General features: G+C 38.9%; 1 protein-coding gene and 1 long non-coding RNA gene across 4 annotated transcripts in view; one reads left to right on the forward strand and one right to left on the reverse strand.

Annotated features, from left to right (window-relative positions):
* LOC102553061 (uncharacterized) overlaps nucleotides 1-15,444 on the forward strand; it is a 117,397-nt gene that overhangs the window by 9,249 nt on the left and 92,704 nt on the right. The window lies entirely within an intron of this gene.
* Xk (X-linked Kx blood group antigen, Kell and VPS13A binding protein) overlaps nucleotides 4,627-15,444 on the reverse strand; it is a 36,385-nt gene continuing 25,567 nt past the window's right edge. Inside the window, exon 3 of one of the 2 annotated variants that reach the window (XM_087600502.1) lies at nucleotides 4,627-8,944. In XM_087600502.1, coding sequence (XP_087456628.1) covers nucleotides 8,112-8,944 — 833 coding nt within the window. In that variant the 3' untranslated portion in view covers nucleotides 4,627-8,111. 2 annotated transcript variants of the gene reach the window in all.

Consider the following 15,444-nt stretch of genomic DNA (forward strand, 5'->3'; position numbering starts at 1 on the left):
CAGCCACCAAACTAGATAAGATGGATGAAGCAAAGAAGTGCAGGGTGACAGGAACCGGATGTAGATCGCTCCTGAGAGACACACCCAGAATATGGCAAATACAGAGGCGAATGCCAGCAGCAAACCACTGAACTGAGAATAGGACCCCCGTTGAAGGAATCAGAGAAAGGACTGAAAGAGCTTGAAGAGACCCCATATGAACAACAATGCCAAGCAACCAGAGCTTCCAGGGACTAAGCCACTACCTAAAGACTATACATGGACTGACCCTGGACTCTGACCTCATAGGTAACAATGAATAGCCTAGTAAGGGCACCAGTGGAAGGGGAAGCCCTTGGTCCTGCCAAGACTGCCAGTGATCCTGATTGTTGGGGGGAGGGAGGTAATGGGGGGAGGATGGGGAGGGGAACACCCATATAGAAGGGGAAGGGGAGGGGTTAGGGGGATGTTGGCCTAGAAACCTGGAAAGGGAATAACATTTGAAATGTAAATAAGAAATACCCAAGTTAATAAAGATGGAGAAAATATTTACTTTGGTGTATTCACCAGCACACCGTAGTTTTCCTACCTTCACCTTCCTATCAGACTTGGAAGGCTTCATATTTCATTTGCACTCACGCTATGTTTACAAATGAAACTTTAGAGGCATTGTTTAATTTTTAAGCCTATCTGTCCTTTCTGATGAGTAAGAGTTTTTAATCTATTTAGTATAATTTCTACAGAGCTATATGTGATAATGTTCTCACCAAATTCAGACTAGTCATTGAATATTGCAACACTTTGGGTACCACCTTCTTCCTAAGTATGTGATATGAACCATGACATTACAATCTTAAAACTGTAACCGGAATGACTTGTGTTTGTACTATATCCCATTCTCATTATATTCTTTGTCACACAATGAAATAATGTTGCGCCATTTTCTATTCTCATTACAATCTTTTCCTTATGAATCGGGCATCAGAATTTTATTGCCTTTTGTAATCTGTGAAATATAGTAGTATGTTTTGTTATACCAAAAAAAAAAAAGGAAGTCCTCTTGGTGGAGATGGTGACAGCAGGGTACTCTTCTCTGTGCTGCAGAGCCGAGTAGGGGATGGTCTTCAAGCATTGCTCTGAAATATAAACTGTCCATCCTGTCTTGTTTCTCGAGTTCTACCACTTCTAAAGCTGACTCATTAACTGTAGATGAGGTAATTAGGATCAGAAGGGAACTGATAAGAAATTAAGCCAGTTTGCATAATGCAGATATGTAAAGAGGATGGTATTACCAGGATTCTAGGAAGTAGGCTAATCAGGTTTCAATCAAAAACTCATCACTAGGAGAGAAAATTAATTCAGGATGGGAGACAGGCAAGAATAAGCACACACAGGATCTTCAAATCTGTCTGCACGAACCTTTCCTCTTCGGAGGGCAGCAAAGCCTGGAATTCCTCCCCTGTACAAGATGCTGTCACTACAGTCATTAATGAAAGCTTCCTCTCATCATCTGCTGTGGAGAGGCTGCTGTGTGTAGCTAGTTATACATGCCTCGACGATGTTCTTCGGTCTGAACCTTGCTGAAACCACCACTGCTGGAAATCTAATGATTTGCAGAGAAAATATAATAGGGCATTTCCTAACAGTTCAACCCCGCCTTCTGACATTGTAGAACAACAGGATCATCTACAATGCCCATGCTTTAGTCCTGCAATTGAATTAAAAGGATTTCAGAAACCCACATCATAATCCCTTAAGTAAGTTTATGATTGTGTGCTGGGTCTCCTGCATTGGTATCTTTGCTGTATGTGACGAGCAGGTGGACACACCTACAGTCTAGAGCATGGTTCTGCAGAAACTCGCCATCTTGGCATATCAGGGCTCCTCTGCCAGGCCTTGTTGTGTACCTGGAAAGAAGGGGCTAAGGGTTTCTGAATTTCATACCAAGTTTCACTGCTAAAAAGGATCTTTTCCTGCAAAAGAAAACCTGCTGAGAATGTTATTCATTTAATTATAATGTATAATTGGCATGCTTTTTCCATTGCAAAGACATTCATAAAATAGCTATGTTCCTTAAGTTATAGTTAGATATGAATCGTAATTTCTAGTGTTCTATTGCACAGTACATAACCATAGGTGGTGACTATGAGTTTTTGAAATACCTAGAAAAAAGATTATGAATACTTTCACCATAAGGAAATGACAAATGTTTGAAGAGACAGACCTGATTACTTCTAAATACTGCACAATGGAGATGGATATATATATACATATATATATATATATGTATATATATATACACCTCCCCACAAGAATATATAATATTTTGTCTCACTATGTATCCCTGTCTCCTGAGTGCTTAGGTCAATGACATGAGCCACCACACTCAGAAGTCTATTAAATTTTTGGTATTTTATTGGTTCTGTGAATGCTTGATACCCCAGCATAGGTGAATGGTAGGTTGGTGAGGTAGGAGTGGGTGGGTGGGTGGGGTGGGGGAGCACCCTGATAGAAGCAGGGGGCAGGAGGGGGTGGGATAGGCGGTTTGAGAGGAGAAACCAGGAAGGGGGATAACATTAGAAATGTTAATAAAATAACTAATTTTAAAAAAGAAAAACATTATCCCTTGTAAGAGGGACATGAAGTAATATGGTCAGAGAAATATCTACAATAGCTCATTGCCCTCACCTCATTCCTAATATTTAAAGAAAACCATATTTTCATTGAAAATAAACTTGTTTTCATACAGTATATTCTGATCACAGATTCTCCTTCCCCAATTCCCTCCCAGATCCTCCCCATTTCCCCGCCCTCCCAAGTCCATCCACTTCCTTTCTCTTTAGACAAAAAGATAGAATAAAAATACAAGATCTATTTACACACATGTGCACACGCACAGAACCTATAAAAACACAAAACTGGAAGCCATAATACACAAGCAAAAGGCCGATAAAAGAAAAAACAAAAACAAAATGCCCAAGCAAAGGCATATAAAACAAATGTCTGCAAAAATATCATTGAGTTTGTCTTGGTCATCTACAGAGCATAGGTGGGGGATTACCGAGAGGAGTGTAGACACTCCTCCCTCAACCTGCTGTGCCCGGAAGGCATTATCTTATCCAGCAGGGATGAGGGCTTCTTCTTAACTGAACATATGGAGCCCTGATTCAGTCTTTCACAACACACACACACACACACACACACACACACACACACACACACTATAAATATATGCACATATATTCTACTCCCTCCCCCACGCCACATGCCAAGTTGCCAGTTGGGAGGGAGTAGTGGAATTCTCAGTTGGGGGTGGGGGTACAAACTGTCAACAAGGCCAGCAAGGGGCACAGTTGAAATGCCATAAGATGGCAACTTCTTGGCTTGGAGTCTCATCATCATGGCCCTTAAAATTAAAAAAAAAAAATAGAACTACCATATGATCCTTTTGGGAGTACAGTCAAAATAGATCAAATCAAGATGTCTAAGAGACAAGTGCACTTCCATATTCATCACAATAGCATTCCCAACAGCCACCCCAGGAAAGGGATCCAAATGAATAAAGAAAACACAGTATATGCATACACTGGACTATTAACTTCCAAGGAAGGAAACTGCTATTCCTGTCAATACACATACATTTGGAGGACATTATATTAATCACAATAAGCCAGACACAGAAGAATACTTTGTGGCTCTACTTAAATGAGGTGTCTAAAATTATCAAATTCATAATACAGACAGATAGTAGTTGCCAACGGCTCGAGGGTAAAGCAGTTGTTACTGGATGCATATGAAAGCTCAACGGTAAACCACGTATGTTCTAGAGATCTGCCATGTAACACAGTACCTCAAAGCTGCAAAGACAGTGGTATGATCTTTAATAGGGTCACTCTTTTGTCCCATTCTTCTAAAAAAGAACCCAAATCAAAAAAAATGAACGTTTTTGAGGTGTAGCACCTTGTTTGCGGTGATGACATCTTGGGAGTATACAAATGTCTAAACTCAGTAAACTGTACACATTCAACATGTGTGTTTTTATGCAGCAATTATGCTCCAACAAAGTTATTTTTAATAGGAAGATATCCTATAGTTATATCTTTGCAAAGCAAAAGGACACCTTTAGAAACAAACTGTTAAAACAAGTCGCACCTAGCCCATGCTGTGTGACCCCAGTGACCCCTTCCAATGAGTGATATTTTTTCTAGTCACAGAAGCAATTCATTTTGTAGTATGTTTATGATGTTCACACTAAGCCAAAGTCTGTCATCCTGGTATTTTATATTCATGTTATCTAGAATGAATATATATATATATGTATATATATATATATCTCACATCTGTCCTTGTGTCATACACAATACCTGAGATAACTCAGCAGAATCTCAGTAGCAGTATCCAGCACCATGACTTGAATAAAGAATAAAGAGAGCAAGTTCTCACAGGACAGCAGTGTTTTCCTGGAGAGCTGTTGCACTGTAAGCCTGAATCCTTGCATTCGTGAACTTCTCATCCGATTACTGGGATTTCCATTTTACATTTTAAAACATAAGTAATCACAAAAAACATTTTCAAATTTGCTTTCAAATGGGCCTTAAATTTAAAAAGAAGTCATTTGAAGATTATACAAGAAATAAAATGCAAGAGAAAATTGAAAAAAATTAATTTATTATATGAAGAAACATAAACAACATTTGAGTCAATGACTCCAAGAAGCAGTCCACAAAAGTGCCCACAAGCCACTGGCTGAGATGCACTGGCACATACGACCATACTAATGTAAGATAGATCCCAAGGAAATGCTGTGTTTGCAAGACAATCAATACTACGCTTATTTCCCCGTTTACAAAATTGAACAGATTACATTCACATTTAATTAATGCTTCAAATCGGCCATTTAAGTTGTAATGTACAATCATCAAAAGATGCTGCTACATTCTTTATAAAAGATAATATCAAGACAATAAACTTATTTGCTACCAGAAGCACTTGCTGAGATCCACTGGTCTTTTTTTCCCACCAAGTAAGTGCTAAGGGCTTAGAGGCTATTTCTAAAGTCTTTGTTTTGTGAGTGAGTGTGAGTGTGTGTGTGTGTGTGTGTGTGTGCGCATGTGTGTGTGTGTGTGTGTGTTCTGTGCATCTGTGTGTACACGCACACCGTCGTATGCTTTTGGAAATCAGAGAGCTGTGGGAACTGTTTCCTTCCACCAGATAGGCCCCAAGGGTGGAACTTGGGTTGTTGGGTTTGGTGGCACAAACCTTCCCCCACTGAGCCATCATGCACGCCCTGCTAAATGTTGTAATCAACTGATGGTAAGAGTGGGCAACTGCAGAGAAGACCAAAGACCAGTATGTTCCCTGAAGATAGGATGTGGATGAAACTACTTACGTCATTTCAGTCCAGAAAACAAAACAAAACAAAAAAACAATAACCAGTTTATGGACTTGAAGAATATAATAACTTTTTATGGTATTTTGAAATATTTTTGTGTGTATTATTTAATGAAATATTTCCAACGAGTTTGTGAGGTAAGTTGGAACAGTGTATCATGTAAATTTCATATGTTAGGAAACTGAGGCATAGAATAATTAAGTAAGCTTGTGGGACAACACAAGGAAAATGCCTACATGCCAAGAGACTGAAATAATATCTAATTAGCTAAAAATAAAAAGTTAAAAAAAACCACCTGTCTTTATAAAGTGTGACCTTTGGTGTCTGATAGTTTGCTTAGCACTGCTACTTGGGTTTGAGGTCATTCGAGATGCTTCCCAACTGTCTAAGGTAAAAGGGCTTACAATATATTTGAAAACTAAGAGTTTCAAAGTATTTTTGAGTCATGCTTCTAAAGCAAGGCCAGAAACATACAAGTGTCCTTACCCTTGTCTAATTCTGAACTTGCCCAGGAAGTGTCAAAGTGATGCTAGTCTCACTTTCAAGGCATGACTTGAAATTGGAAATGCATACTACTCTACCTTCAGTCACCGGAAAGCTTCAAGGAGAGGATGTCCTTCACATTAAAGACTGAAAAGACCTAGTGTCTGTAAACATTAGAAAATGAATTCATAGAGGAAAACACTTTGGAATGGCCTGGGAAGGCTCTTCCTACTCTTGCAATCATTGTGGACTCCTTAAACTAGGAAATAAGCAAAACAGGAGTGCTTTAGCTTCTTAAGCTTGTTTTCCCTGGACTTGTTACACATGCTCAACAGGTTTATACCTGTGAGCAAGGAAACTACAAAGAAGTATCTGTCATATAAAGTATCATTCTGATGATGTACACTGTATCTAGAGCTATTAAAAACAGGAAAGGTGATACACAGGTCAACAGAAAACAGAGACAAACACCTATTTGACTTTTCTATGTTAAAAGTGGTCAAGAAGGATGTACTGCCTATGCATTCTCATACAAGTAAACCACAAATCCTGACAAGCCAGAAGAATTACAAATGAGAGCAAACACCTCAGGAAAGGCAAATGGACGCTCTAAGGTTCAGAACCTTACTAAGTGTGTGAATACAAAATGATATAAAGATTAATAGTGGGAATGACACATCAAAGAATAGTCATTATTTTATGAAACCTCTAGTATAGTAAAACATTTGCCAAACTGAATTTCCATTTGTTTATGAAATCACTCATCAATTTGATACCAAAAAGAGTTTTAAAAAAGAAACTATGAGTATGATGGTCAGATGAATGTGTTTTATGAATTTATGTGGCCAGAAAATTAAATATCTATTCTATCCCATAGAATAACAAATAATGTTGCCTTTGAAAATGTACTAAATTATGGTACAATTCTCATGTTAAGTTGGTGCGGATTTTATGGTCACTTCTTTCTAGACATTTTACCATCTATCTACATTTAGTGGTAGAAATCGTAGCACTGGTTGCTGGCACTTTCGTCAGACTATTGACAATATTCTATCCAACCATTTTAAATTAAAATAAATAGATCAGAGAAAAATTATTCATTAGATGAAATGGTGTGGAGGACAAAACTAAGATCTCAGTAAAATGAACTCAAATCAAGTCAAAATGGATTTTATGAGGAACAAAAACTTCTGATCATTTCATTACTTTCTATAATTTAGAAAGTTTCTAAGGTCAACATTTCTAACTAAGGGTGGTAGTGAGGAAAACACTTCTTTTTCTTAAAATCATGAAAAGTAAACTGTCCTATACACTTGCATCAGGGAGAAGATTTCAATAGGGCTTTCTAGAAACAACAGCAAATGAACTGAGGTAAGCCTTGTTTAAAACTTTCCTGACAAGTGAGGAAGGGGGAGATAGGTATGAAGACTATTAGTTTTATTTTTTTCTTTCTTAAAATATTAATTTTAGAAAATTCTACTAGAAATTTTGCAGAATTATAGGACAAGACTGAGTTATGAGGTGAATTGAGCCTACCTTCTAACCAATTCCTATCTTTAAACATTTGGATATTTGTATAAGCTTCTGTCATTTTGATGTTCTAACAATCCATCCTCATCACTACTTTCTTCAGCACGTGGAATGAAACATGGCTTTCCTAAGTAACTGGATCAATGGATCCTAGGAAATAAAGTCCCCAAATCTAGGGTTTGAAGCAAAATGCACATTGCATGCCAGAGTGGCTACAGTTGGTTGTGTATAAAAGTCTTAATGGGGTGAAAATGAACATACTGATAAAACAAACTTAAATAGCTCTCCTGTAACTTGTAATTGGAACAGAGTTGTAAAATCCCTAGTAACCTAGTCCACGCATCATGGGGACTTCTATGTAAAGCTATATTCAGTAGTAGTAAAGCATCAGGCTACTGAGACAACAGGCTAGAAAGCTAGAAAACAAGCATTTCTCCTCATTCTACCTGATGAATAGGACCAGCTCAACTTGAAACGTCAGGGAAACTGTGTCAATCAATGAAATGGCCAGCGAGGCCAGTGAGGACATAACAGAGTCAAGTGTGAAACAAACTGTGGGGTAGTAGGCTTCCCTAGTGTTCCCAAAGCTGCTTCAAATCCAAGAGCTTCATAAAAGGGAGCAGCTCACAGAGAACTAAGAGCTAAGAGCTAACTCCCTGCCTTAGTGCCTGTGCAGGGCTAGTGACGTGTATGAAGTTTCATTCCTTGTAAGAATCCTCAGGTTCCATTAAGTGGAGCACAGGTCCACAGCGGTCCAAATCTCAGTGGCCTCGGGAGTTAGTTTACTGGTAGAAGGCTGTGCACCTTGATCTGTGCATGCCTTTAAGTCTGTGTCTATCCTTCCTACTGGCTCAGTGGATTTTCTCCTCGCGGAGGACCAACAGACACACCTGAGACATGCGCTAAAGCTTTCAGAAACACTAGAAGAAAAGAGCTTTTTGCAAGGGTGGAAAAACTGATAGAACACAAGCATGAAAAGAATGCTGGTGCAGTACCCAATGAGCAGCTGCAAAATCAACAGCGGTGCACACACATACATGTATATGTCAGTTTTAAAAAAATACCACAGGAGCAGGAGGACAGAATTCTCGACGAATCTCATCATGTAGTAAATCAGCAGCCGGTACCAATTCTGGGACTTGCTGATGAGTTCTGGATTGTCGATTTTCAGCTGTACGGCTGACCAGCAGAACATGTTGATACCGGCGTAGAGTAAAGTGAGGAAACCGAGCACGATGGTGGTACCTACCCTAGTTAGGGCCTTCTCTATGTTCTCAGGGAATGGGGAGCCACTGTTCCAGAAAAGGATCCACGGGTACAAGAAGAAGCTGAAGAAGTTGACAAGTATGACCACCACCACCCAGATCTTCAGGACAGAGGTAAAGAGGACCAGGACGATGACCCGAGTGGCAATCTCAAAGCTTCTCCAGAGGAAGATACAGACATAGGCCAGGGGTTTGACTTTGACCTCGTACTCATCATACTTGATTTTGATGGCTAAGATGTTGCAACGTAAGGCACCGTAGACGATAGACAGCAGGGACAAGACCATGATGACGCCTAAGAGAGAAGAGAAAGAGCACTGTGAAATTTCACCTCCTCCAAGAATCCTCTGGCCATTGCTCTCCTCCCCAACCCACAGACGTCGGGCTCTTCTGGATTCCTAAGTTCCACCTGGTGACATCTGAGACTGCCCGAGGACTCTCACAGAATTACACAAGACTGCTATACACATATTCCTGGCAGGCTGAAGCACCAGGGGTTTGAGAGCCATGGGGGAAACCCTCAATAACTCAATTCTAGCCATAGTAAGAGCTTGTTTCATCACCGGTTGTGTGGACTAACTTTGAGACACGTGTTCTATGCTATTTCCCAGTGTTCACTTCTAGTCACCTATGGTGATTTTTGTCTAAAAATGACTCCATTCATGCCTTCCATTCCTCAGTTTTCTCTCACGTTTGTTATACACTCCTTTTAAATGCATGGCCTCAAATTTTCTCAGAGCCTGCTTCAGAGGCAACTCAGACTGAAACTCATCCCTGATGCCAATCTTGGTCAGTGAGAACATGAAGGGTCTCTAACATGGTGTGTTTTGTTTTCTCAGCTGGTCTATCAGTTTCTTCAGAATCAAGACTCTGTCTATCATTACTTCAATTTTTTTCCTTTTCCTTTTTTGTAATGTTACACGTACAAAACCATCACCAAACTTCAGACCTTGGAGATTCTCACATATTATATCCCAGCATTTGTATCATTTTGTACTTAATATTTGGGTTGTTGTGTATTTTGAGTTCAACTTTATCTAAATGGTGAGAGCTGTGTGTTTACTCATGTGTTACAGATATTCTACAGGGGATATGTGGTTATTCTAGCACCAACTGTTGAAAGCATTTTTTACAATTATGTAGCCTTCACTCTCTTGTTGAAGATCAAATAATGTTGACTGTAAAGGAATCTATTTCTGCATAATACATTCTGTTCAACTGATCTATTAGTCTGCTTTGTCAATACAATACTACCTTAAGTACAGTCTCTCTATCCATGCCTGCCTCTTAAAATCCTAATCCATGTACTAAAACTGTATCTAAATAATATAACAAAGGAAGGTAGCAAGATCTCTCAGTTAGTACGAGTGCATACCGCTGATTCTGAAAACCTGAGTTTAATTCCTGGGACCCACGTACTAGAAGGAGAGAAGCAACTTAGTTCAAGTTGTCCTTAACCTACATATACACACCATGACCCCCACAAAAATTAATTAATTAAAATAATACATGAGAAGTAAGTTTTTCCCCTTAAATTCAATAGAAAAACCTATTTGATGGGCCTGAATATTCACATGCATTCATTTTATCTTTGCCCACGGGAAGCTCAATTTTACTGGAGGTATCAACTTTACTCAGCTTTTGACACTGGTTTTAGAAGCAGTATTATTCATTGTCAAGACTGGCATCTACTAATAATATCTAAAAGCTACAAACATCAGAACAGACTGGGAAGCAGCTCTACTGGGTTCTTTTCCTTGAGACGGATTCGGCGAACGCTGTATGCAGAATATTTGTGTGGTGGTTTTTATGTGTGGCTATAGGTGCTCACATCCTAAGGACCTTGTATTGAAGCACTTTCTTTCAGTACTTAAGTTTTACTACAAAAAATGCTTCATAAGCTAAAAAACCTACTCATGCATTGTTGGAATGTAAATCATTCAATCACACACACACACACACACACACACACACACACACACACACACACACGATATTTAACCTGAAAATGTATGTTGCATTAAATAATATAAGAATTACAACAATTCCCAGAATCTACTAATGTATTTCTTGTAAGGCCAACTATTCACAAGTAATATCCTTTTCTCCATTAAGAGAATTAAACAATTATTACCCACTTGGTGCTGAGAAATCAAGCACAGAATTCTGAAAATACAAAGAAGTTATCTTAAAATCATATACTTTAGCCTAACAACTATAAATGGTGAATGCCTATTGTAAAATATAGAAATTGGGCCAAGAAAGATAATACCCTAAGGGGGGTGCTTCTCAATCTTCCTAATGCTGTAATCCTTTAGTATCATTCTTCATACTGTAGTGACCTCAACCATAACATTATTTTTGTTGTGACTTCATAACTGTAACTTTAATATTGTTATAAATTGCACTATAAGTTACAATTTACATCTGTATTTTCCAATGGTCTTATGTGACTCCTGTGAAAAGGTCATTCTCCATTCACCTTCATCCCCCACCCGGTTACCCCTCACTGTCACAAAGGGGACACAACCTGCAGGTTGAGAATCAGTGTCCTAAGGAAGCAAAAAGCTAACACAAAACGCTTATAATTCACTGTCTGCCTCTGGAGGTGAATTGTTACCTAGGAAATGACTAGGATGTTGGTCATGTAAACACAAACTTATATAGACTTAAATGGAGAAAAGTACACGAGAGTCAAAAAAGAACCCTGAAGATTGGCAAAAAAAATATTCTCTACGTCCACAAAGATCCAGACCCTACCTGGTACTCCTCAGCCATGAATTTTCCTGTCCGTGTCTTCATCTTCTTACACTTACAGAGAACACGTCTTTAGGGGCTCTCTGACATCATCTCCTAAACCTAGCTACCATAGTAAACACAGAAGGGGGACACTTGGCAATCCTGTTTATTTAAGTGGTTCTTTAGCAAAGTCTAATACCCTTTCATAAAACTAGCCTCATCTTCTACCACAAGCAAAACACAATTTTAGGTTAAAAAGTGAACTGCAAAGGCTTCAGTAGATTCTAAATCCTTGCCACAATCTTGCTTCCTCTTTCCTAATTCTAGTCCAGCAAAGTTCTGCACGAATTCTGTGAACTTGGAGAAGCTGTCACTAGGCATGTATTTTCTAATTTCTTGACACCAAAACCTTAATCTTTATGCAAAAAAATGAAGATTATTTTCTAAAGAGTTCTGTTTGGAGAAGGAATTCTAGTTGTTGGACAGGAGGGCATTCTCTATGTGGGGTCATTTCACACCAAAGGCTGCCAGTAAGATAGAGGATGGGAGATGATGGCTCTCTGTTATGTAATTGCTATCTGAAGACACCATCGTTCAAGACAAGAAAACCATGGAACTCATGAAATGCTTCGGTCAGACAGACTTTAATAAAATTAACTAGCTGAACATGTTCATATATGTCAGTAATCCCAGGAGACTAAGGCAGAAAGATTGTAAATTCAAAGGCATCTTCATGAACCTAACTAGATCCTGTCTCCAAACGATCATAGACCATGTTATGGGGATGGGCAAGAATTGAGAAAACTCAAGGGGATATGGAGTGTAAGGGTAAGGGAAATTGGAAAGAGCTGATAGACACAGTAAGCAGCTAGAAATTCAAGTTTCAAGGCTGCTTCTGAGATGCACTGGATCTCATCTTTTATTTCTATCGATTCAGTAAACAAAGTATCACTTAGCTGGAGCCCTGACTGTTGCCGGTACCACCCTCTATGACTAGTTTTCTTTTCAAAACCTTTATTGTATCAAGTATTATCTTTCTCCTCCAAGTTCTCAACTGCTCCTTCAATGTTGGCTCTTTTCACTGAGCATATGAATCTAATTGAGTCAGTTATATCTAAAACAACTGAAAAAACAACAAAAATATTTTAGGAGATTTCTGTAATAATAAGGAATGGGAGGGGAGAACAGAAAGGAAAATGCAGAGGAACAGAACAATGATAGGCTGATAAAGGAAGACAGGATGCCCCTTTTATCCTGTATTTTCTTTAGTCTGCACACACACACACACACACACACACACACACACACACACACACACACACACACACACCACAGAGAGAGAGAGAGAGAGAGACAGACAGACAGACAGACAGACAGACAGACAGACTGAGACTTTCCAGGCAATCCCCTTGAGCTGTTTCTAATCAAACACTTCCTAATCCTCCACTCCTTGCTCTCTGAATCACAACTTTGCATTCCATCCAGTATACCTTTTGATGTTCACTATCCTCTTCATCAAATTCTGCCTGCAACATTAGCCACAGTATTTCGTATTGATCACCCTCTCACTTTCGTGGCAGCCCTGACTCAGGGCCTTCATGGGCACATCTTTCTTCTTTTACTCAGGAAACAGTTTCATTTTCTCCTCCTATGTCTGTCATATTTCTCTTGCTATAGATGCTGTAGGTGCCTCAAAAAATACCCCCCAAACATATAGAGCAAAACCAATATTTCCCCAACAATCACTTACATACCACCATCATGCATCACCCTATTCATATATCCATGTGTTAGCTGGAACTCTTTTATCTCCCTCCCTCGTTATACTCGAATAGATCTCGTGAGTTCGTGCTATTCAGTATAACTATGAGCAACAGCTTTAGCATGGGGAGCATCCCAGCTCATGTCACTGAATTACAATCTTCACAGCATCTTCTAAGTGATCTGTAGGAACATTCAAGTTTAAGATGTCTGACTCTCAGATTTTTCTCTCCTTGTCTCACTTTATCCTGTCTGAGCATCCTATGTCTCTTGCCAGGTGCGCTATACCACGAGTCATATTCTACCCCTTCTGGCTGCCTAACTAAACCTTTGTATCCTTTTTTGTTGGAGTCAGTGTCTCATGTAGGCCCAGCTAGCATTGACCACGTAATATGGTCATGGACGACAACAAATTTCTTCTGTGACTACTTCGCTAATGCTGGGATTACAGAAGTATGCCACCATGCATGGTTTGCTTCATTTATTCCTTAAGGTTCAGTTGCTTATCAATGTTGCCTTCCTCAGCCTTCATTCATGTTCAGCTGTACATGTGCTTTTAAGGATTTCCCAAGCTCAGATAACTGCTCATGTTTCGAGCATCCACAGCCACCTTTTATCTCAGTACCTGATTTGTGTAAGTTACTTTCTTTCCTATTAGAATGCAATCTCATCAAGGTCACTCTTTCATATGGACTCGTCACCAACACCAACAACAGTGGCTAACACAGAAAGGCCAAAAACCTGTATGAGCATAATAAGTGATTGACTAATGGCAAATAGGACAAATCATCTCTTTTCACTGCTGGTAAGAGCCTTCAGCTTCAACACTACCAAAGAAACACTTGGAGAAAATAATAAGAGCTCTCAAACTTTTTTACCTTGTGCTAACTTATGGGTTTATGGACTTAGGTCAATCTGTCTGCCTCCATGTATTTTCCTAAGTTTAAAAGTTGTACTTTTCTCCAACATTTCCACACAATTAGAATCCAAATTGGAAAAGCTAGTTAAGGTGTAAGCCAACAGTCAAAAGATGCTATTTGAAGTGAATCAGAGTCCCGCTACACAGGAGTATATAGGAACAAAGTAGTGCTTTCTGACTGCAAGCTTAATTAAAGAAGCTAAATAAGTGTTGACTCAGGATATGGGGCCCAGATAAGGGCTAAAACAAGTGTGAATTTTGTTGGTAGTGTTGTGGTTTCCTGGTCAGATAACTGGTTAAGGTTTCTGATGCATTATACGACTTGCACTTTGGGGTTAGCTTTGAATACTTATTCTAGAGTTCAGTCCTGTTCTGATCTAATTCTCAGCCAGACCCTGAAAGCCCTGAGCAAACTGAGGAAGCCAGGGTTGAAAATGAGGGATTACTATCATTGTAAGCTTGTATAAACCTTTGCCACGATTCCCCCTAGTTTTATTGCAAATTGTTCTTTGGGTTCTTTAGTCTGCCCATTACAAACCAACTCCTTACCAGCTTTAAGCAATAAGCTTTCTGTCTCTATAGATTTCCTTAAGTTGGAGTTTCATATTAGTGGAATAATATAATAATATAATATGCTGGCACTGAAAGACTTTTTTTGACTTAACTAATGGTTTTAAGGTTCATCCATGCTGTAGCATATATCACCTCTTCATCTCTTTTTATGGCCAAGTAACATCTGGTCTGTTTCCAGTTCCAAGCTACTGTAAATAGTAGCTTTGAACTATCTGAATACTGCTTTGGACAATCATGGATGAGTCTTTCAATACACAAATTTCTCCCTTGACTCAATTGAAGTGGAATTATCAGATGGTACAGTATTTTATATGTAATTTTGTGCAGAACTGTCAACCTGTTTTCCAAATCAGTTTCAACATTTTATACCACAATAAGCAGAGGAAAGATTCCAATTTCTCTATATTCTTTCTAGCATTGTTTATTATCTAACTTTTTATTTTAACCACTCTACAGAATGTGAGGGATTTTCTTAGAATTTTCATTTTCTAGGTGACTTAATGGTATTTTTATGTGCTAACTGGACAATTTATCTTCTTTGGTTGCTTTAGTTTCTGATCAAACTCAGATTTTATTTTGTCATAAAGATATTCCTCTACACTCACCAGTAAACAGATCTTACTACAGAATAAACCTTACATTTATACATACCTGTCAATAAGCACTTGTAATGGAAGGAGAAAGGGGGGAAGCAAAAACCAGAAAGGATTTCCATGATGACAAAAAGCAGATTAAATTTATTACTCCAATATTCCTGCCAAGAACAACTGATTAATCATGTGTCCAAATACATCAGAAACTGA

Source organism: Rattus norvegicus, chromosome X (assembly GCF_021556685.1).
Source record: "Rattus norvegicus strain SHRSP/BbbUtx chromosome X, alternate assembly SHRSP_T2T, whole genome shotgun sequence".
NCBI classification, from domain to species: Eukaryota; Metazoa; Chordata; class Mammalia; order Rodentia; family Muridae; genus Rattus; species Rattus norvegicus.